The sequence below is a fragment of the Nematolebias whitei genome, chromosome 7 (assembly GCF_014905685.2).
Source record: "Nematolebias whitei isolate Nwh7 chromosome 7, NemWhi1, whole genome shotgun sequence".
Lineage (NCBI taxonomy): Eukaryota > Metazoa > Chordata > Actinopteri > Cyprinodontiformes > Rivulidae > Nematolebias > Nematolebias whitei.
Genome location: NC_056504.1, coordinates 15,667,701 through 15,691,430, shown reverse-complemented (window position 1 = coordinate 15,691,430; position 23,730 = coordinate 15,667,701). Strand labels below are relative to the sequence as shown.

At 41.8% G+C, this 23,730-nt stretch overlaps 1 protein-coding gene across 1 annotated transcript in view; it reads left to right on the top strand.

Moving 5' to 3' along the window:
• Positions 1–23,730, top strand: part of LOC119412161 (inositol 1,4,5-trisphosphate receptor type 1) — a 125,434-nt gene that overhangs the window by 917 nt on the left and 100,787 nt on the right. The window contains exon 2 of the mRNA XM_037679138.1: positions 9,667–9,737. Within this exon, the coding sequence (XP_037535066.1) occupies positions 9,667–9,737 (71 nt within the window). The remainder of the gene's footprint in view (positions 1–9,666; positions 9,738–23,730) is intronic.

Here is a 23,730-nt window from a genome sequence, read left to right as displayed (position 1 = left end):
GAACCAGGGACCTGCTCACTGAGAGGCAACAGCTCTACCAGTTGCACCACCGTGCTGCCCTGTTTTGAACATTTAATTCTTATTTCTAATTGAAACATAGTGATTCTTGAAGGGATGCATACTGCCCGTCATCTTTCATGCCAGAGTTTAAGATCATAACGTAATGACGGCGTTCTAGGTGTTTTGGTCGAACCTTGAAATTATCATTATGCATAGTCTCATGCCGTGTCACGGGATTGCCTTTCTGAGAGTGTGTTGTGAACGACTCTCAGCTACTACCATACTATAAGGGGCCGACATGGTGTAGAGGTACGGCAGCTGACTTGGGACCAGAAAGTCACAGTTGGACTCTCCACCATGCCCACATGTTGTGGTCGTGAACAAGACACCTAATCCCTAATTGCTCCCTGGATGCTTGCATAGCTGCCCACTGCTCCACCTGGGTGCTTCCCATGTGTGATGGGTTAAATTGAAAGAATTTTTTTCTCTCCATCGACTACAGTAACATTAATTACATGAACGCTCCTACAAACACCTTTCAGTTGTTGGATGCTGTCTATCATGGTGCACTAAGATTCATAACTGGCTGTAACTACCGTACACATCACTGCACCCTGTATTCACTGGTTAACTGGTCATCATTAACTTCACGCAGACTCTCTCACTGGTTCATTTTCATCTTTAAATCACTTCTTGGTCTGCTGCCTTCATACATCTCCTCCTACATGTCTCTGTGTGAGTGCAGCTACAGTGTGCGCTCTCAGGACATTATTACCTGCAGTGTTTCCTCATTGTGGACTGAACTAGACAAAAGGGCCTTCTCCTACTCCGCTCCTGTTTCCTGGAATATCTTACAAAATGATCTGAAGCTCTCGACCTTGATCTCTCCAAGTGGCTTCAAACATCTGGAAAGTTCCTGATAAAAACCAATGCAGACATGTGCCTGTTTTTAGTTTTCTACATCACTTTACATTATAGCTGTTTTTTTTTTTATTTTTTTTTTTTGTTTCATTTTTTAATGTCATTTTCTTTCACTTGTTCTTCTCAATTTGTTTGTGTCCTTCTATGACTGTCTACTGTTTTCATCATGCTTTATTAAATAAATCAGGTCTCTCTTGTAGATGAGTCCCCGAGGTTCAATGGGATTAACCTGTATAATTGAAGGTTGAATGAAGTAATGCAGCAAACCAATTTAGAATTTTCACATAGCACATAGTATGTATTTATATATATATATATATATATATATATATATATATATATATATATATATATATATATATATATATATATTATATATGGAGAGAGATAGATAGATCTCATATCAAGCTTTATAAACTGAATGAGTTAAAGATATTTTAGTGTTTGCTAATATTAAATGGTGTCCTTCTTGAATAGGATTGACTCCAAAAGTTAGTCATTAATGTTTGTCAGTGACTAACTTGATTAAAATCTGTGTAGTAGTTCATGAGATATTTTGCCAACAGACAACCCAAGCTGACTAACAAAATAATGGCGACGTTTTAAACAAAGATCTTGCACATTCTGTTATCGCTCAGAATAAGTCTTTCGGAAGGCGAAGATGTTAGTGAGATGCAGAATTGTACAGTCGTTGTTCCTTTTCTCCCATTTTACCCTGAATTACCCTAATTTAGACGCCACGTCTTTAAGGAGTTGATGGCTCCCCTCCTCTTTAATTGTAGGCAATAAGTTAAGAGTGCATCTCATTTAGTGAAATTAGAACGGACTGTGTCACGTTACTGACAGTCACAGAAACAGCAGAAAGAAAGGAGCCCGGTGTGACTGCTGATGGTCCGGTCCAGCAGCACATGCGACGTCATCGATCTGTGTTTACATGTTTTTCCTCCTCTGGTTGCTGTCTCTTACCATCGCCTAAACCTTTCTTGTAGTGAAAATGAGCTGAACGCTCATATTATTGTGTCCTCTCCCACCTTCTCAGTCGCGGCGATCTTCCTCCTCTTGCCGTGGAACAGTTTGATCTGCCACTCAGCAGCTGCTGCCACTTTGGAAAAGCCGTGCGCTCTCACAGTTCAGTGTTTTGCGTCACTTTCCATAGCAACAGATGCATGAGCAGCTTTGATGACTGCCAACATGACAGTGCTCATTTGTCATATTTCTTGTCCTGTGTTATGCCTAATCACCCTCCACCCCCCACTGCACACACTTGACTTACCACTGCTGTGTGTGATTTTGTTTGAAAACAGAATCATAGAAGACAAACCTAAATATAGTGTCGAATTAGATGTTGCTAATGTTGTCAGGATTCTGAATGTCATCCCTGAGGGGCAGCTGCATCCACCTGGCCAGCTGCTGGAAAGGCTGCATCACAAAAACCAAAACAGAGTTTTCTCTTGACCTTTGTTAGCACTGACTTTTGAAGCACCCGTTTCATTTGGGATGTTGGCCCACGAGCACAATCAAAGAAACGTCTCTATCTCTCCTGGAATGAAATTATTTTCATCATTGTTGTGCTCCGGTAGTGCAGTTTATAAGCTGTAGAAAGCTGCAACCAGAGAAGATGGAGCAATCAACAGATGTGCTAATTATAATGTAGTAGTATTCCCAGGGGCTTCCCTAAAATTCCTTGACCTTGCATTGTTAGTGACATAAAACATGGTATTTATAAAGCCCTAAACATTTTTGTTTAAACAATTGGCTAAACAGAGAGTGGGGATGAGACAGGAGACAGTTGCAAATGATGTAATTTAAATCCTGAGAATTATTTATTTTCCTGCTTTTTGTTAGTTTACTTTAGTTTTGTGTAGGTGGGGTGGGGGTAGGGATGGAGTTGAAGATGTAAAATTAATCCAAGATTTTTTGGTTCCTTCAGTGTTGAGCTTTGATTCTTCCTTCATGAGTTCGGGCAGAACCTTTTCTAGCAGGTATGCATCAACTTTGTGATTGGTCAGAATGTTGCTGTGGGCTCGTTTATGTGGCAAAGCCTGTGAACTACACTGATCTCATTTCAGTTCAAGTGCTCAGCTGAGGAGCAGCTTACCGAGGCTGTTAGCATATAGCTATCCTGCATAGAAAGTTAAACAAATTATATCCATCCATCCATTATCTTTACTCGCTTATTCCATTTTGGGTCACGTGGGTCGCTGGTGCCCATGTCCAGCAATCACTGTGCGAGGGGCGGGGTACACCCTGGACAGGTCGCAAGTCCATCACAGGGACACATAGAGACAAACGAGACAAACAACCATTCACTCTCTCATTCACACCTAGGGACAATTTAGAGTTACCAATCAGCCTAACATGCATGTTTTTGGTCTGTGGGAGGAAACCGGAGCACCCGGAGAAAACCCACGCATGCACGGAGAGAACATGCAAACTCCACCCAGAAAGGCCCCTGGACCGGGATTTGAACCAAGGACCTGCTCACTGAGAGGCAGCAGCTCTACCAGTTGCGCCACCGTGCTGCCCCTTATCAAATTATAGTCAAATACATTTTATAAAGATAGTCATAGACCTCGTGGAAGGAGGTAGCACAATTTCTGTGCGGAGAAGAGACCATACAGGGACACAGTGGCACAGTGGCTGTGCTGGCTGGATGGGAGTTCACCTCAAGTGGACAGTGTAGAGAAACAGTTTCTCTATGTCCATTCATTATTGTGCACCGTCTGTCGGAAATGGTGATGGTCTTTTAGTTACACATTTGCAAATGCCTACCAGCATTTACTGTCTCAGTCTGTATGATAAAAATGTCTGGTTGCTGTGTAGGAAGTAGAAATGTGTACAGGGATGGTAGGGGACTCAGGAGAAAGGGACTTTTCATGAGTTCTGCATTGCAGTTTCTTGTTGCAAATAGGCCTATCACAATAACAAATTTTGCTGTGCAATTAATTGTCTCAGAAATTATTGTGCTTAATGATAATATTGTTTGAAATTGGGCAATAATTATTAATAATAATTAATAATTAATAATAATAATTATTATTAATTAATTAATAATAATTAAGTCAAATTTAAGAAGAAATGTTGGTTAATTTGTTTTGAGGGTAGTACCTGTTTTGACCACCGGATGGCGGAATAAGACTGATTGAACCAAAGGATGAATAGTGAGGGAGCGAGCAGCGTGTCTCTTTAAGAAAATGAGAGGGAGGCCTCTTGACATGACACGGGCTGTCTCTTTCCTTTTTTTGGTTCCCAAAATGGCGGACGCTTGTTGTGGTTTGAGCTCTTTAGCATAGCATTTTTCACACAAACGTTTTAATAAAAAATCAGTAAACAAGTTCTCAGCTTCTTTTTGCAGAGAAAAACAACTTTTTACACAAAGGCACAGGTTTCCACTGTGAATTTTGGAGCTTCAATAAGACTGAGGTTTTTTTTTCCCCAAGGTCGGCCTGTTGGCTTAACTCGTAGCTTAGCTTCTCAACTTAGCTTCTGAGCTTAGCTGATTTTAACAATACAAAAACACAATTTTGAATGGTTAAAACAGATTTTCAAGAGAAAGGGAGGGGTCAGTGAAGAGCAACGGAGTTGAGCCTTTTGTCATCCAGTGTCTTCAATAGAAAGAGAGAGACATGAAAAAGCAATAAAGCCGATAAATGAAAACGAGGTTGATAATTTTCATTTATCATGCGATTAATTGATTTATTGTTTATCGCGACAGGCCTAGTTGAGTATAATACGTCCATGACAAATAGAATGTCTATGTTAGCGAGAACGTTGGTTACGTACTGTTACCACAGCTTCTATAAGCATAGGTGCAGCCCTTTAAGGCTATCACTAGTGGGTTAAAGGCGAAGCAGGATGTAGTCTATGCCTCACTCGGTCCAAAAAACATTTCATCCCTCAGCCTTCTGTGTGCGTAATTACGTGCTGCGTAATTACACGTTCCATGCACAGGAGCGCCCCGGAGAGAAAAGGTCTCCAATGGGGGAAGAAGGGATGACTGAAACGCAGTCCTGCTGCTGAGAATGGGGGGGAAAAAAACCCAGAGGTTACGAATTGTAACCGTGTAATGATGAACAGAGCAGGTCAACAGCTCTTCAATATGATCTGATTAATAACAAAATGAACTGATTAGTAACCAAATGAACTGATTGGTAACAGCAGTCATGAACTGATTAGTAACAAAAAGAACAACAGTCATGAACTTGTGACTGATAATAAATATCTCACACTGTAATTGCATGCAGTCAGATGTGAGCTTAAAACAAAATTCCATGAAACAAGTAAAAATCATTCTGTTAGAACACTGAGAACAGAATGAGTCATGGAGAAGGCAGAGACGTCCCGTAGATAGAAGCGAATAAACGAACAAGGCGATGACCAAGCGGCCGCCGTACAAATGTTCTCCACTGTCATCCCTCCATGCAAAGCTGTAGAGGATGAAATCCCTCTGGTGGAATGAGCTCTGAGATTATCTGGAGGGTCCAGTCCTGATGCTCTGTAAGCTTCAGAAATAGCCTCACACAGCCAGTGTGAGAGGCGCTGAGTGGATAAAGGGCGACCTGCAGAGGTGCCCCTGTAATGCACAAACAGATGCTGATAATAACGCAGTGGGGCCGTGCGTGCTATATAACATGCAAGCGCACGCACGGGACAGAGGAGGTGAGATGATGCTTTCTCCTCTGAATTGTGAGGAGGAGGATAAAACCCCTCCAAGGTTATCATTCTCGATTTTAAATGAGCTTGTGATGTTTTTTGGTATGAAAGCTGGGTTTGGTCTCAGCGCAGCTGAGCTGCCATCAGCTTGAATCCTTAGGTATGACGGGGCAGCAGAGAGCGCAGATAAATCGCTCTCTCTTTGCTGATGTCAAAGCCAGCAGCAGGGCTGTTTTAAGTGAAAACTGATCTAAAGGATCAAAAGGAGCTTTGATCAGAGCGTGCAGAACCATTGTTGGGTCCCACTGTGGAGCTAGTGGGCGTGACACCAGTCCTTGTCTCCGTACACCTTTCAGGAAAGGCTTCATCAATGAGTGATTAAAAACTGTTCTGTCATAGAAGCTCTCGTGACAGGAAGAAATGGCTGCAGCATAAGCCTTAGTTGTGCTGAACGCTAGATTTCTGTCCATCAGCTGCTGCAGAAAGGACAGCATGCCACCTAGTGGACATGAGATGGCCTCTACACCTTTCTCCATGCACCATCACTGAAAAGCTGTCCACTTTGGTATAAGCACATAAAGGAGCATTTTTGGCCACGGGCTGTGAGCGAAGGCGTCCACTCCTAACGGTGGGTCGTCTCGTGGGCTCCGTGAGAACCATAATTGACTCTGGGCGTTCTCCCGTGTGGCAAACGGATCCACTGCTGCTCAGTCGAACCTGCTCCAAATCCGAGAGATCAGCTTGGGATGGAGGCTCCAGTCTCTGTGGCGGGGACCGCCCCTCGACATTATGTCCGTTCCCCTGTTCAGGACACTGGGAATGTACACTGCTCTGATGGAGAGCAGGTTTTTATGTGCCCAACACAACAGCTGTTTCACGATGCATACCAGTTTGGCTGAGCACACGCCTCCCTGACGATTTATGTAAACTGCCGTCACTTTTTTGTCTGTGTGGATCAGAACATGCTGATCCTGCAGCAGGGGGCAAAATGCTGAGTCACGTTTCAGACCGTGAAAACATTCTAGCACATTTATGTGAAGCAACGTGGTCCAGCCACTGTGCTCCCACTGCCTAGGACAGACACATTCCTCCCAGCTTGACAGGAACGCGTCTGTGAAAACTGTGACGTAGGCCTGCTGATGGGAACTCCCTCTGACAGAGTGAGGGGGTTTCCCCAGTGATTTAGATCGGTTCTCACGGAGGGGGGGCACAAAGATAATCCACCTCTTCTGGCGTGCAGGATCTATGCGCAGGCAGGCGAAATATCTCTGAAGGCATCTCATGTGAAGTAGGCCCAGCGGAACCACAATGTGGGCCGCTGACATTGTCCCAGGAGTCGCATGACAGGCAGACTGTCACTATGCTGCAGAGTTTGACACGGCGGAGCTGAGCTGACAGAACTTCGGCTCTCAGCTGTGATAAACGGGCTCTCATTGTGGTTGAGTTTAACTCCACTTCCAGATAAACAATCATCTGGGACGGACAAACTGAACTTTTTCCCAGTTTATAGAAAACCCCAGGTTTATCAAGTGTAACACTAGCGTTTTGGTCCGTGCGATTGCTTCCTATCTGGACCGAGCTAATAAAAGCAGATCGTCCAGAACCAGGAAGTAGTGGGAGAGAAAAAAACCCCCAACATATTTTCCTCTCCTTTGGGAACTCTGGGAATCACGTTTTTTGTCAGAAATTCCTGAACTTCTGACTGGAGAGACGAACTCTGTTCTGGAGAAGATAGAATCGTCTCTACAATCCCTCTGAACGGTGGGGGTTGAGCTGCGAACTGCAGCATGTAACCCCTGCTGATCAGGCGGTCCGTCCATCTGTCCAGGGAACACACTCGCTGCCACTCTGAGTAACGCTCGGAGAGTGGGCACACATTGTGTTGTGTCATGTTTCTCATGAACGTCAACCAGACTAAAACCCCTTACTGCCATCACCCGCTCTGGAGATTCTGCGGGGGGAACCCAAGGGGGGCTCCGACAGAAAAAAGGCTGTGTGCCTCTGTGCTGACCCCAGGCTGCGGTCTCACATTAGAGCTGAGGTGAGCCGGCACACACTGAGAGGAGGCGTGAGCGCTTTTTGAGTGAGACGCTGTTTTGGTGGAGGCTGTAGATGTCGTGGAGAAACACGTTTACTCCTACTGCACTGTGAGTGGGCAGAAAACAGCAGAAATTAAAAACGAGCTCTGGCTGAAAATGAGGGATTTTACCGGACTCGGTCTGCTGAAAAAAACATCATTTTAGCTGACGTGGCAGACGAGTGTTTTGTGATATTTACTGGACTGCGGTGCCATTTAAAACACTGTTTAGAAGTTACTGGCTCGTTCTGTGTGGAGAATGTGTGAAGAGAGGCAGCTATGAGACCAGATGTTTCTGTTTTATTTCAAAACACACAAGGAGCTGTTCCCTGGTGGAGGGGTCTGGCGGAGGAGCGGAGCATGAAGTTGTTGCCGCAGCTGTGGAGCGCCTCTGCTGCTGTTGCTGGCCAAGGCAGTCTCTCCAGCGGCCGGAGGGGCGGGAGGAGGACTGTGATATCACCAGACGGTGTACAGTCTCTGAGATCTCCTCGAACCTCTGCGATTTCTAAAGGATGGTCCTGAAGTTTGCCCCGAACAGTGTCTCTTGGGTGATGGGGCCCTCTAGCAGGTCTTTCTGCATCCTCTCGGACTAGGATGGTGAGAGGCGGAGCCAGGTGGTCCTCTGGATCATGGTCATCCGGGCGGCGATGAGGGACAGGCAGACCGCAGAGTTGGCACATGTTTAAGATGACGTCAGTGGCTTTACAGAGAGAGCTCTTTGTCTACTCCAGCATGTCTGCTTCCTCCAGCCTCTTTGAGATGCTGTAGGCTAGCAGAGCGATGTTGTTGTTCGCCGCGACAGTCTGGGATGTGCACTGGTGAGCTCAGTTCGAGAGCTTTGTCACTCTCTGGTCATGCTTCCCTTGAGGGATAGGTTACCTCTGCCAGGCTTGGCTCCGGGGGGACCGAGACCGAGAGAAAAACACAGATTGGTAAAACCCTCCACTCTGGAAATGAAGGCGAAGGTGGAGACGGATGTCTTCAGCTTGCTGGGCCCAGCTGCAGCCTCGTTCCAATGTGACGTCACAGCTGGACAGCGAGGCCAGATGGGAACAGGGCGACAAGCCGCGGCGGAGCCAAACCTTCCCGCCAGATAATCTGATCAGGGCGGAGGGAGGCGAAGGACGAAAAGTCCCTTTGTGTTAGCAGCCTCCTGGATTAAGCCGGGCAGCTCCGAGAGGAGGGTGCCGACGGCTGGGAGCGGTGTCGTTGCCTATGTGGGAAGACCCGAGGTGGCTGAGCATCCGTTCGACCGCTCTTCTTGCGTCACTATGCGCTCCAGGAGGGAAGGGGCAGCGAGGTTGTTTCCAGCATCGCCTTTCACGGAGGAATCATTCGATTCACTGCGTGACTCCGCTTCAAATAAAGGCGGTGGCTTCGTACCGCGCGTTGCGTCTCGCCATGGAAAAAACACTCAGCGGAGCTGCTGCCCGCATCGCTTTTTTCAAGGGAATCATCCAATTCACCGCGAGGACAAAATGTTAGCAAAGGTGATGATGTCGTCCAGCGAGTAGCGGCCCTCCACGGAAAAAAACACTCAGTGGAGCTGAGCTAAAGGTGGAATGCTTAGAGGCCTAAATATGCAAACCACTTCGTGGATTTATTTTTAATATCCAGTAAGTTATTTTAAACTGAAAAGTTTTGATTCTTGGATATCATACTATGTTTTATGCTGCTTTAGTGGCTTTCACGTTGACTGGTCGTCTATATTTTAATTAAACCACCCTCCACATTTGTTCATTACATTAATGGAAATTACTACTGGATATGTTGGCAAGTAGAAAGAAAGTTTTTTTGTTTTTTTTTAGTTTGCTCATTCTCCACCTTCATCATCTTTACTTGAGAGAAGAGGAGAGACATTTTACATTTTACCTTAATTTGCATGTTTGTTTGTTTTTTGTAGTTTTTAAGTGATATAATTTATTATTGGAAGTTGTTTTATTAGTTCATATGAATTCATATTGCTGGTGAGTTTTGAAAGATTGACTCACTGTAATGATGGCTGTGTTCCTCAGGCTGGTGGATGACCGCTGTGTGGTACAGCCAGATGCAGGTGACCTCAACAACCCACCTAAGAAGTTCAGAGGTAAGGATTCCTTGTCGCCCATCTTTCTGTTGAAGATGGTTTTAATTTGAAAAGACATAAGAGGTTTGCTGCCAGTTGTCCTCTTTATTCAAGCATACAGTGCTAGTTAGAGAAGGGGGATCTCGAGTATTACATTCGTTTTAAAGTTAGCACAGATTAGTGTTTTTTGTCATGCGCTAATAAGGCTGGACAAGATGACCTTAAAATTCATACAGCTGTGGTCAGAAGTTTACATATATCCATCTTTGTCATGAATGTCTTATTAATTTGGGGATTTTAACAGATGGTTGGAACTATTTTTATTTTTCCTGAGTTGAATGATTATGCAACATTTAGGTTTTAATTATCTTCACATTCGTGATCGCGGACGACAGTGGTTGATTGATTGTCATGGTCAGTGTGAAGATAATTTGTTTGGCAGCACTCACATTAATACTTACAACAATGGGGAAGAGTACAGTTAACACATTGAGGATCTAAGATGGAGAGTAAATTTGTTAGGAAGTGCAGGAATTATCAAGGCTCCTGACTGCCTTGAGCTGGAAGCTGCTGGAGCATCATACTGTCCACAGTGAAGGGAGTTTTAACATCACCATGGACTGAGAGAGTGCTGACCCAGAAAGAAGCCTCTGTTCCAAACAAGACATGTTCAAGCTTGACTGAAATTTGCAGCTGGCCACAAGGACAAATCAAATTGCCTTTTGGAGAAATAATTTCTGGTCAGATGACACAAAAATTGAGCTATAAATTTGGTCTCACTGACGAGACAGATTGGAGGAGTCATGTGAGGCTTTCAAATCTAAGAATGCTGTACAGGCCCTGTCACACTGTAACCTCTATAATATGATAATTCATGCCAATGTATGGCAAAAAATGTCAAACACGCTGCTGTAAGCTACATTATGGGAGACTCTGACAAAGTGAAGATTAATCACATCTGCTGGCTTCCTTCCTTAGATAGAAAACTTCCATCCATCCATCCATTATCTTTACCCGCTTATTCCATTTTGGGTCACGGGGGTCGCTGGTGCCCATGTCCAGCAATCACTGTGCGAGGGGCGGGGTACACCCTGGATGGGTCGCAAGTCCATCACAGGGCCACATAGAGACAAACAACCATTCACTCTCTCACTCACACCTAGGGACAATTTAGAGTTACCAATCAGCCTAACATGCATGTTTTTGGTCTGTGGGAGGAAACCGGAGTACCCGGAGAAAACCCACGCATGCACGGAGAGAACATGCAAACTCCACCCAGAAAGGCCCCTGGACCGGGGTTTGAACCAAGGACCTGCTCACTGAGAGGCAGCAGCTCTACCAGTTGCGCCACCGTGCTGCCCGATAGAAAACTTTAATACCGTATTTTTTGGACTATAAGACACACTTAAAATCTTTTAATTTTCTCAAAAATCAACAGTGAGCCTTATAATTCAGTGCATCTTATGTATTAATTCTGGTTGTGCTTACTGACCTCGAACCGATTTTATGTGGTATACTCAAAAATGTGTATTGTTTTGTATTTTATGTGTTACAACTGAACAATGTTGAGTTATTGTGAATGAGTTGAATACAGTTTGACTTAGCTAACGGTATTGTTTCGCTTAATTTAACTACAATGTTATAACCTTATGTATGAAAACACACCCGATCATTGATATTGTGCCTTATAATCCGGTGCGCCTTATAGTCTGAAAAATACAGTAATTTGCTTTTGTATGTGTGTGTGAATGTTTTTGTTCAGTGCCCTGAGACGACGTGTGTAGTGATTTGGCGCTATATAAATAAACTGAATTGAAATTAAATTGAATTGAAATTGAATACATTAGGTATATATTTTTTTTAAATAAGTTTCAAGCACACAAATATATGAAGGTCAATTAATATTTTTGTACATGCTCAAAATTTTCAGTGTATGTCGACGTGTTGCTCATAAGTTCGGCATAAGTTCCAGGTATGCAACAGGTAAGTTTAATAAAAATTCACACATGCTACATGTAAGACATTATTCAGGTCTCTCTAGTAAATGAGTCCCCGAGGCTCAATGGGATTAATCTGTATAAGTAAGGTTGAATGAGAAAAAATATATATACAAACATCAGAAACCAGCTGGCATAGCAAATGCAAAACATTGGTTTCCTCCTCTCCAAGGCCCCTGCTTTGCTTTTCACTGAGATGAAGTAGAACAGGAAAAGAGGAGGAGTGCACCAGCTCAGGGGGGCAGGGGTAGGTGGGATGGTAAATGGACTGTACTTGCATAGTGCCTTTCTATTTAATCACAATACTCAAAACTCTCTTACATTACAAGATTTGTCCTCATTTACCCATTCATACAGCACTCTACTAGATTTCTACAAAGATAATCAAACAAATCATTCCAAAGAGACTAATCAGTGCTTTAGTTAACATTCATACATCGATGGGACACACATCTGAGGCAATGAGGGGATCAGTGTCTTATCCAGGGACACTTCAACATGACTTCATAGTAGTAAAGATAGATAAACATTATAATTTAGATAAATTCAAGGATTCAAGGTTCTTTGTTATTCTACCACATGTGGTACATGTGGTGGAATGAAATTGTGTACACAGGGTCCCTGTTACATCCAACAAAAGTAGTAAAATGTAAAAGAAAAACTAATAAGATCTAAGATATGAACTAAGAAAAGTGTTAATAAAATACACTAAGCGCTAGTAGCATAACTAGTAGCATATAAACAATATGCCCAACAGCAGCACAAACATGAGTCTGTGTGAGCAGATGAGTAGAAATGAACACAGCAGCATGATGTGATTTTTCACAGTGATTATTCTGGTTAGATATTCATGAGTCTAACAGCCTCAGGGTAGAAGTTATTCCTCAGTCTAGTGGTTCTACACTTAATGCTCCTCGACTTCCTTCCTGAGGGGAGTGGGGCAAAAAGTGTGTGTGCTGGGTGAGTGGGGTCCTTCATGATGCAGGTGGCCCTCTTCCTGCATCTGGAGGTGTAGAAGTCTGTGATGGTGGGGAGGCTAAAATAATATAAATATTATGAAAATAAATAATGTTATTAACTTATTTTTATGTACGTGAATGTTTCTGTGCAGTGCACTGAGAAGACTTCTGTTGTGAATTGGCACTATATAAATAAACTGAATTGAATTTGGTGGTGGTGGTGGTGGTGGTTGTGGTGGTGGGGGGGTTATAAAATGTATGATACAGCCCTGATGATGTACAGTGTACCTAATGACGTACGTTGAAGGCGATGACGTCATTGTCGTTTAAAATTGAACTGCTCTATGAAGCAAACGAATGGTCAAGATCCGGCCCCCTTTAAAGAGCCAAATATCCCATCCCTACTATATATACAGATGAACCCCTAAATGCTGACAACAATGCTGGCTGTAAAACACAAACCCATTCAATAAGTTTTAGGGTCCTTAGCTCTACGTTTTATATGTCAATATGAGTTGTGTGATATAAGTTTAAGAAATGTTAAAATTAAGTTGCTCATAGGTTTTAAATAATTATGCTTCACAATTGTCTAGCTGGTTTCCGATGTATGTGAACTTATGAGTACCTTTTTTAATGTAACGTGTGTGTTAACTTATACTAAACTTACTTGTTGCATACCTGGAAATTATGCCGAACTTATGAGCAACACGTCAGCATACACTGAAAATTTTGTGCATGTACAAGATTATTGGCTGGTATCAGCATAAAAAAATAATTCCATCATATATCAGCATGCTATTAACTTATTCAAAACTTAGACCAAACAAGTATGACTTACATTAGTGTGCGTTTCATTTTTTCCCCCCGTACGCTGATGATGTACGTCACTGACAGCTGCAGTGAAAAGCTGAAAAGAGCTGAGCTGTCAACTAATCACCACCTGGTAGTGAGTTGGATCAGATGGTAGGGTTAGATGTCAGACAGACCCGGTAGACCCAAACATGTAGTGAGGGTTTGTTGGGAATGCCTGGCAGAAGAACCCATCAAAAATATCTTTAATTTGCACCTGAGAACTTTAACCACATCCCTGCTGAGGCAGGCGGTATTGAATTGAACTGGGTCATGTTCTGCGCCTAATTGGTCGAGGCAGCTGCCTTGATCTGTTGCCTCAAGGTTGTTGGTGCTTCTCAAGGTGGCCATCCTCTAACTTGGTAGTGGTCACCTGGTTAGGGAAGCTGTCCAGCTGAAGGAGGAGTCCTATATGGCCTTATTGACTGGTAGAATGCTAGATGAAGCTGAGGAGAATCTGCAAGCGAAGCTGTTGCTGAGACAAAAGCTTGGATGTGGAAGAAGTTCGGTGAGGCCTTGGATAGAGACTCAATTGGCTCAGGAGATTCTGGCAAACCATCAGGAAGCTGAGACGGGGAAAGCGGCACTTTACTAATACTATGTTCAGTGAAGGTGGGGTGTTGTTGATCTTAACCAGTGATATCTTTGGGAGGTGGAAGGAATACTTCTCAGACCTTCTCAATCCCACCAGCATGTTTTACATGGAGGAAGTTGAGCCAGAGGACTTTGGGGTTGGTCTGTCTTTAATCGGGCTGAGGTCACTAAGAAAATGTCTCATGGTGGCGGGGCACCGGGGCTAGATGAGATCTGCCCTAATTTCCTTAAGACTCTGGATGTTGCAGGTCTGCCTTGGTTTTGACACGCCTTTGCAACATCATGTGGATGTCGAGAGCAGTACCACTGGATTGGCAGACTGGGATGGTGGTGGTTCCCCTCTTCAAAAAGGAGTACCAGAGGGTGTGTTCCTGTTTATAGAGGATCACTCTCCTTATCCTCCCCAGTAAGGTCTTTTCAGGCGTAATGGTGAAGCAAGTCTCCTGAGACTGTGTCCAGGAGGAACCATGCCTATTTTAGCCTGTCCACTGGAGCAGCTCTTTACCCTCAACAAGATCCTTGAGGGATCATGAGTTTGCTCATCCAGTCTACATGTGCTTTATGGACTTGGAGAAGGCATTCAATCCTGTTCCTTAAGGTACACTGAGGGGGGGAGGGGGGTTCTCCACAAGTGCTCTACAAGTATATCATATTTTCATGATTCTGTTAATAACTTCCATGGACAGAATTTCTCGGTGGAGCCAGGGAATGGAGGGAGTATGGTTTGGTGGCCTCAAGATTCCTTCTTTGCTATTTGTGGATAATGTGGTCCTGTTGGTGTCATTGTGCTTTGATCTTCAGCTCTTACTGGAGTGGTTTAGAGTTCTGGTGGTTTGGGCATCTGGTAAGGATGCCCCCTAAAAACCTCCTTGGGGAGGTGCTTTGGACACATCTGACTGAGAGGTGACCCTGTGAAAGACCCAGGACAAGCTGGAGAGACCGTCTCTTGGCTGGCCTGGGAATGCCTTGGAATCCTCCCAGAAGAGCTAGAGGAGGAGGTTTTAGGAAGGAGATGTCTGGGCCCAAGCTCAAGCTGCTGCCCTGTTATCTGACTCTAGAACAAGTTCATTCAACCTTTATTTAGACAGGTAAATCCCATTGAGCCTCAAGGACTCATTTACAAGAGAGACCTGATTTCAACAAAGAATGATGACAACAATGGACAACAGCAACAACAATAGACAGCTACAAAAAGGCATACAGATTTTTTTTACACAAATAAGATGGCTAAAAAAAGTAACAAAACAGCTAGGTTCTAAGGCAAATGTAGAAAACTAAAAACAGGAGCATGTCTGCATTGGTCCCTGCCAGGAGTCCCAACAGATTCTTAAAGCCACTTAGAGAGGTCAAGGTCGAGAGCTTCAAATCTTTTTGCAAGATATTCCAGGAAACAGGAGCGGAGTAGGAGAAGGCCCTTTCGCCAAGTTCAGTCCTCATTGAGGGAACACTGCAGGTAATAATTAAGTGGAAGGGTGATCATTGGATGGATGAAAAACACAACAGTCTGCCATCTTTAAATCGCCTGTGCTGTTCTTAAAATATCACTGAATTATGGACATTTTTTTTTCTCCTTGGTTATTTGAAAAGTAGAAGAGGAAAAGGTCACCAAGCATAAAAGTGGTATCAGTTTGAATTATCAGGGTGTTTTCATGAGTACAAGTATTGGTACTGAGACACCACTAGTATATGCCTATTTAAACCACAAATAAATTAAAATTTTTAAAAGAATTTTATGTTGTGCATGTTTAATCTATAAAATAATTTCAATGTTTCTTATCAACACCAAGTTTTTGATGCATCTTGATGGATGCACTGAACCTTCATTTGTTAGTAAATATAGCCTTATCTTCCACCACTTTGATTGCTGCATTTGCTGCATTTGCTGCTTTCCTGTAATAGATTTAATCAGCAGCAGACAGGTCACTGTTTGATGATGTTCAACAAGGACTTCCCTCCCTTGCTGGAAGATGCAAAGAAACAACAACAACTAGGCCACACTTGTTCATTTCTAACTGAGCTATTCAAATCTTATTCAAAGCAGTGGTTTATCACCACACTGCTGGCTGCGGGAAGTGCAGAGAGATACTGACCAAATAAGAAAGGTACTAAGCTTTTTTCATAATTTGGTTATTTCTTCATCTTGCACATCTTTAACATATGCTACCATTTCTATATTTTGTTGTATTTTTTACAAAGTACCATCACTTACAGTCTGTAAGTAAATAACTGCGTAAATTCAGGATAAGGGGCAAAATAACTCCTGGTTTTCTGCCACATGCATGGGCCAAGACTACAAAAACAAAATTGGAGGTCGACTGGATTAACTTTTGTCAACCACAATAAATGTACCTCTAAAATTAAAAAGTCTAAATCTGAATTTTATTTATCAGAAACCACCAAAAATCTAAATGATCCAAAGAAGTTTTGGAATCCATTGAGATTTGTTTCTGGCGGTATGTCTTCTAGTGAAATGCCAAACTTCTTGGTCAAAGACTCTAAATTTGACTGATAAATGTGTCATGTTAAATTATTTTAATGAACATTTATTGCAGCAGGGGATTTATTTCATTCTTCTAATAGTGATCCAACAGTGGAAAAAGCTGTATTATATAATGTACCTGTTAGTTCTATACTAAAAAGGTTTTTCATTTTACACAGGTACAGTGTGTCTCTGAGGTTCGTGGTGCACTACAAAAATTGGACTCCAAAAAATCAGCTGGTCCTGATGGTTTGGAACCTTTCTTTATAAAATTAGTTGCTGATTTGATTGTTGAGCCTTTAACTTGTGTCTTTAATCTAAGCCTCATCACAAAGTTCCTGAAGTCTGGAAATCTGCTTTTGTTCTTCCTTTATTAAAAGGAGTTGAGACTTCAATTGTGAACAATTATAGACCGATCTCTAAATTATGCATTTTGGCAAAAGTGTTTGAAAAGTTGGTCTGTGCTCAACTGAAATAATTTTTAGGAACAAATAATCTTTAAATCCTTTTCAGTCAGGTTTTAGGAAGCAGCACAGCACTGCCACTGCTGCTCTAAAAGTTTTAAATTATGTGTTTGAGGCACTAGATTCTAAAAAGGTTTGCTCTGCTCTGTTTGATTAATCCAAGGCATTTGATACGGTGGATCACAGTATCCTGGTAAATATCCTTCTTAAATTGGACATCTCCAAAGAAGCATCTTATTGATTTGTAGAATATTTGGCAAAAAGGACACAGTGTGTACAGATGGCTGGAGTAAGCTCAAGTTTTCTTAAAATAAAAAAAGATCCACCCCAGGGCACTGTCTTGGGGCCCGTCTTTTTTACAATTTACATTGTGCTGTGTGAAAACTTGCAAAATGCCTCCAACCACTTTTATGCTGATGATTGTGTAATTTACTGTTGTTCAAATTCAATTGCTAAGGCACTTAAATTCTTACAGGCTGCTTTTGATGAGGTGCAGATTCATCTTGAGCAACTAAAATTGGTTTTAAACGCTGATAAATCTGATAATGCTTTTTGTTTTTTCAAATTCGTCTTCTCATTGGAGAATATCCCTCTAATAAAAACTGCTCAAAGTTAAGTACTCGAGAGAGTCTCCATTTATAAGTACCTGGGCTTAATTATCGACGAGGAGTTTTCTTTTAAATCTCATGTGAAACACCTTTAGTGAACTCGGCCTCCGACCAAAACCTGCCTCTGAAGACCTTCATGGGACAGGAACTGTATTTCATTGATTTGAATCCAGAAATACAAATTAGCTCATCCAGAGACTAATTGTATCCTGAAGTAATCAATTGAAAGAACACTCTTCTTTTATATTATCATTACTATTTTACAATATCTTGATAAATCAAAAGTGTGTTTAGTTCATATCATTTCTAAATATTGAACCACTCATTTTAAATCAACTGTGAAACAGTATTAATGATTTTTTTTAATCCTCATTTAAATTAGAAATCAAGTTAAATGTCTATTTACAAAGTAATTATGCATTTTGATCTTCTGTCTGAATGAGAAGTAGTGATGTCGGTCGAAAGTCAGAGACAGTCAGAAAGAAGTTTTTAGAACAGGCTGTATTGTTTTTAAACCTAGCAGACAGTAAATAAGAAACACTGGCACCTGCTTGCTCTCACTTCTTCAAAACATTTCTTCTGTCTGTACTAAAAGTTCCTAAAACATTCCTGCTGTCCTCTTGACTTGTAGTGACCCTCTGACATCACTAGAACCACCCCCTGTTGGTTGTTTCAAACAATCAAGAAGTCCTGAAGTGACTGGAAGTGAAAACTCTTTAAAAGTCCACACTTCCTGGAGTCTTCAGTCTTGAACTCAGTCTTCTGAGTCTTTGATGGATTCTCCCACATCTGAGTGGAAACTCTGCCGGACTGACAGCTTGCTGTGAATCCACCTGGGAGATGAGCGTGTTTGTTGAATGGAGTAAGCGACACGACTCCTGACGATGGCCAGCCACTGCCCGGAGACACTGGAAGGTAGCGTTGAAATGGACCCGACACCGGAGCTGAGTAATTTCTGCAAAGGTAACGAGTCGTGACGCGCCAAGTGTACCGGAGGTGAGCTGGTGTTGAAAGGAGCGTGCCATTCTGCTGTCCGAACAGACACCCCCCTAAACCCATCTTTTCCCTTCAATCCTTCCTTTAAAACTCTTCTATTTTGCCAGTAGTCTAGATGCCTTCAGAAATGTCTCGTTGTCTTATTAAGTAAAACGTGCCAAGTTTTATTAATCCGAACCAGATCAGCTAATCACTTGTACATGTTTTGATGTAAAATTTTGATTCTGTTAAATAAATGACCACATTTATTCTGATGGGTCAAAGGAAATTAACGTCTCATGTCACTGATTTAAACAATCATCACAGTTATCTCGTCACATGGCAGTAATTTAACTCGAAAAAGAGAGAACCCGTTAAATTTAAATAATTGTAGTGAAAGGGTCAGAAAGCTGACCCTGACACCACTACACACCTAATCTCCAAGTTAATGGTGAAGCTTGGGTTCTTCTTCAGAAACAAATCATGTTTCTCCCTTAGAGCTAAGAAGCTTTGATAACAGCTACTTTTCTGTTTATTTTTTAATTTTTTACCTGTACTTAACTATGGTGATGTTGTCTGTGTGCTTCAGTTTTCTACAGTCCTTGAATCCAGTGTACCATTGTGCATTAAGATTTAGTACTGGTTGTAGCCATCTTACTCATCACTGTGATCTCTATTTTAAAACCAGTATGTCTTCCCTATATAACAGGCGATATGTACATTGGATGACTTTGGTGTACAAGTCTCTTATTGGCCTGCTTCCACATTATTTATGTACTTTTTATTTATTTATAAAGTTTATTCATTTTTAAAAAAACAAACAAACAACAATTCTATATATACTACATTGCCAAAAGTATTCGCTCACCTGCCTTGACTCGCATATGAGCTTAAGTGACATCCCATTCCTAATCCATAGGGTTCAAGGAGTGTGTTTATGGGGATTTTTGACCATTCGTCCACAAGCGCATTTGTGAGTCGCATACTGATGTTGAACGAGAAGGCCTGGCTCTCAGTCGCTGCTCTAATTCATCCCAAAGGTGTTCTGTCGGGTTGAGGTCAGGACTCTGTGCAGGCCAGTCAAGTTCATCCACACCAGACTCTGCCATCCATGTCTTTATGGACCTTGCTTTGTGCACTGGTGCACAGTCATGTTGGAAGAGGAAGGGGCCAGCTCCAAACTGTTCCCACAATGTTGGGAGCATGGAATTGTCCAAAATGTGTTTATATGCTGAATCAGTCAGAGTTCCTTTCACTGGAACTAAGGGCCAAGCCCAGCTCCTGAAAAACAACCCCACACCATAATCCCCCTTCCACCAAACTTTACACTTGGCACAGTGCAGTCAGACAAGTACCGTTCTCCTGGCAACCGCCAAACCCAGACTCAGCCATCAGATTGCCAGATGGAGAAGTGTGATTCATCACTCCAGAGAACGTGCCTCCACTGCTCTAGAGTCCAGTGGCGGCGTGCTTTACACCACTGCATCCGACGCTTTGCATTGCACTTGGTGATGTATGGCTCTGATGCAGCTGCTCGACCATGGAAATCCATTCCATGAAGCTCTCTGTGCACTGTTCTTTATCTAATCTGAAGGCCACATGAAGTTTGGAGGTCTGTAGTGATTGACTCTGCAGAAAGTTGGCGACCTCTTCGCACTATGCGCTTCAGCAGCCGCTGACCCCGCTCCATCAGTTTATGTGTCCTACCACTTCGTAGCTGAGTTGCTGTCGTTCCCAAACATTTCCATTTTCTTATAATACAGCTGACAATCGACTGTGGAATATTTAGGAGCGAGGACATTTCATGACTGGATTTGTTGCATAGATGGCATTCTATCAGTTCCACGCTGGAATTCACTAAGCTGAACTGAATTCTTACAGCTCTTTTCTGTAAAACAAAAATAGGATTTGTAAATGTTTTGCATGCTTTCCTCCCAAACATCAATACAACAAATTAAGTATGGAACAATTATTGCATTACACAACATATACAGAGCTTTATCATTTAATAATACCCTTTCTTTATACAGTACTGCAATAGATTTAGCTATTTTTATTCTCACATAATTTATGTGATGTTTCCATGTCAGCTTTTCATCAATGATAACACCCAAAAACTTTACCTCACTACAAATCTCAACACACTCGACTCTAAATGGAACATCGACACTTCTCTTTCTATAGCTAGTTTTATCTAAGTTTAATGATAATTTATTAAGTTTAAACCAAGTTTGTATTTTTACAAATTCTGTCTGCATCAACTCAAACACCTGTTCTATATCTTTACCCAAACAAACAAACAAAAAAAAGTGGTATAATCTGCAAATGGAACACATTTAAGGAGTCTTGACACATTTAACAAGTCATTCCCATATAAAATAAATAACTTTTGGTCAAGCACAGATCCCTGAGGAACTCCACATGTGATATTACAGAGGTCGGATCTTACATCATTTTTTTGTACAAACTGTTTCCTATCTTTCTAATGGCTAGATACCCACTGTAGTGCTACAAAAATTTTATTCACAGAATGGACAGTAGTTATGTCTTACCCTCCAAGGACTGTTTGCACCTTTTATGTTCCTCGTGTGCGAATAGAAAAAGGCAATAAAGCTTTTAGCTTTTCTGCCCCCTCAGCTTGGAATGCCTTGCAAGCTGAATTAAAACTGTCCAGAACTTCTTTGAGTGCTTTTTGCAAACTTTTAAAAAAACGACAATGGATGTCTTGTCAACAGTGCCTGTGTTTTAGATCTTGAATGGCAATTGTTGTAAATTATTATTATTACAATTACTGTATTGCCCTTTACTGTTATATTGTATGTTTTTATATATTTCTGAAGTCCTATTCTGTTTCTTATTACTTGTTTGTTTTTATGATGTGCGCTGCTGCCATTTCTTGGCCAGGTCGCCCTTATGAAAGAGTTCTTGATCTCAATGTTTTTTTTTATCTGGTTAAATAAAGGTTTAAAAATTTTGAAAAAATTACAAGTCAAATTGTAGTAGGAATGTCAGTATTTAAAGATGCAGTATATGAATGGATGGATGGATGGTATTGCGTGAATGTTTAAACAACTTAACACTACAATAACACTACTACTTCACAGATTTTCACCTACCACGGGGGTCTCTGGAACATAACCCCCACGATGGGTGAGGGATCACTAATTATTAGTATTTATGTACAGTAGGGGGTAGGGTAGTGCTTACTACTTGCTAAAAGCCTCAGCTTTTTTTTTTTTTTTTCTTTTTTGTTTTAAAATCTTAATTGCTCATTTTTGTTTGTCAAAGAAATGTTTTTGTAGTGACCCATTTTTCTTTTTTTAGTTCTTGGCCTCCTCTTTTCCAAGTCTCTTGTCTCTTCTTGTAGCTTTGTGATGTTTAATCCCTGGACACTCCTGCACTGACCGCATTTCTGACTGATTGAGCCAGGATGGATATTTTTATCATGGATTTATCTAACTGAGTTTCATGTTCTAGTTAACGTGCTGTACAGTAACTGGCAGGATTGTTTGTTTTTAGTGTGTTACAGTTTACAACCACATAGTTTATACTCTCTTCTAACTATACTCATTTAATTTAATATTCATTTAATCATTATTTTTATACTTTATATTCTTTTTTGCTGTTTTTGGGTGTAACTGTACCCTCAGTACATAATCGAAGTCAAAGTCAACTTTATTGTCAAAACTGCAGGATGTACAGGACATGCACAGGATTGAAATTACATTTCTCTCACACCCCTGGTGCAACAATAACCATTTAACATTAAAACATTTAATAAACATAAGCATAAAATGAAATAATAAAATTATGATACTGTCCTAAATTGTAGTATAGCAGTATAAAAATATTTAAAAAGTATATCTATAAAATGAAATGAAGGTCCTGACATTGACATTTGTACAAACCGGATTCCAAAAAAGTTGGGACACTAAACAAATTGTAAATAAAACTGAATGCAATGATGTGGAGGTGCCAACATCTAGTATTTTATTCAGAATAGAACACAGATCACAGATCAAAAGTTTAAACTGAGAGAATGTATCATTTTAAGGGAAAAATACGTTGTTTACAAATTTCATGGCGTCAACAAATCCCAAAAAAGTTGGGACAAGTCCATTTTTACCACTGTGTGGCATCCCCCCTTCTTCTTACAACACTCAACAGACGTCTGGGGACAGAGGAGACCAGTTTCTCAAGTTTAGAAATAGGAATGCTCTCCCATTCATGTCTAATACAGGCCTCTAACTGTTCAATCGTCTTGGGCCTTCTTTGTCGCACCTTCCTCTTTATGATGCACCAAATGTTCTCTATAGGTGAAATATCTGGACTGCAGGCTGGTCATTTCAGTACCCGGATCCTTCTCCTACGTAGCCATGATGTTGTGATTGCTGCAGAATGTGGTCTGGCATTATCGTGTTGAAAAATGCAGGGTCTTCCCTGAAAGAGATGACGTCTAGATGGGAGCATATGTTGTTCTAGAACTTGAACATAGTTCTCTGCATTAATGGTGCCTTTCCAGACTTGCAAGCTGCCCATGCCACAAGCGCTCATGCAACCCCATACCATCAGTGATGCAGGCTTCTGAACGGAGCGTTGATAACAACTTGGGCTATCCTTGTCCTCTCTGGTCCGGATGACATGATGTCCCAGTGTTCCATAAAGAACTTCAAATCGTGACTCATCTGACCACAGAAAAGTCTTCCATTTTGCCACACTCCATTTTAAATGACCCTGGCCCAGTGCACAAACGTCTGAGCTTGTGGAGCTTGCTTAGAAATGGCTTCCTCTTTGCACTGTAGAGTTTCAGCTGGCAACGGCAGATGTCACGGTGGATTGTGTTCACTGACAATGCTTTCTGGAAGTATTCCTGAGCCCATTCTGTTATTTCCTTGACAGTGGCGTTCCTGTTTGAGGTGCAGTGACGTTTAAGGGCCCTGAGATCACGAGCATCCAGTAGTTTTACTGTCTTGACCCTTACGCACAGCGATTGTTCCACATTCTCTGAATCTTTTGATGATGTTATGCACCGTTGATGATGATGTAGTGAACCTGATGACCTCAAATCTATCAGATGGACCGAGACTGT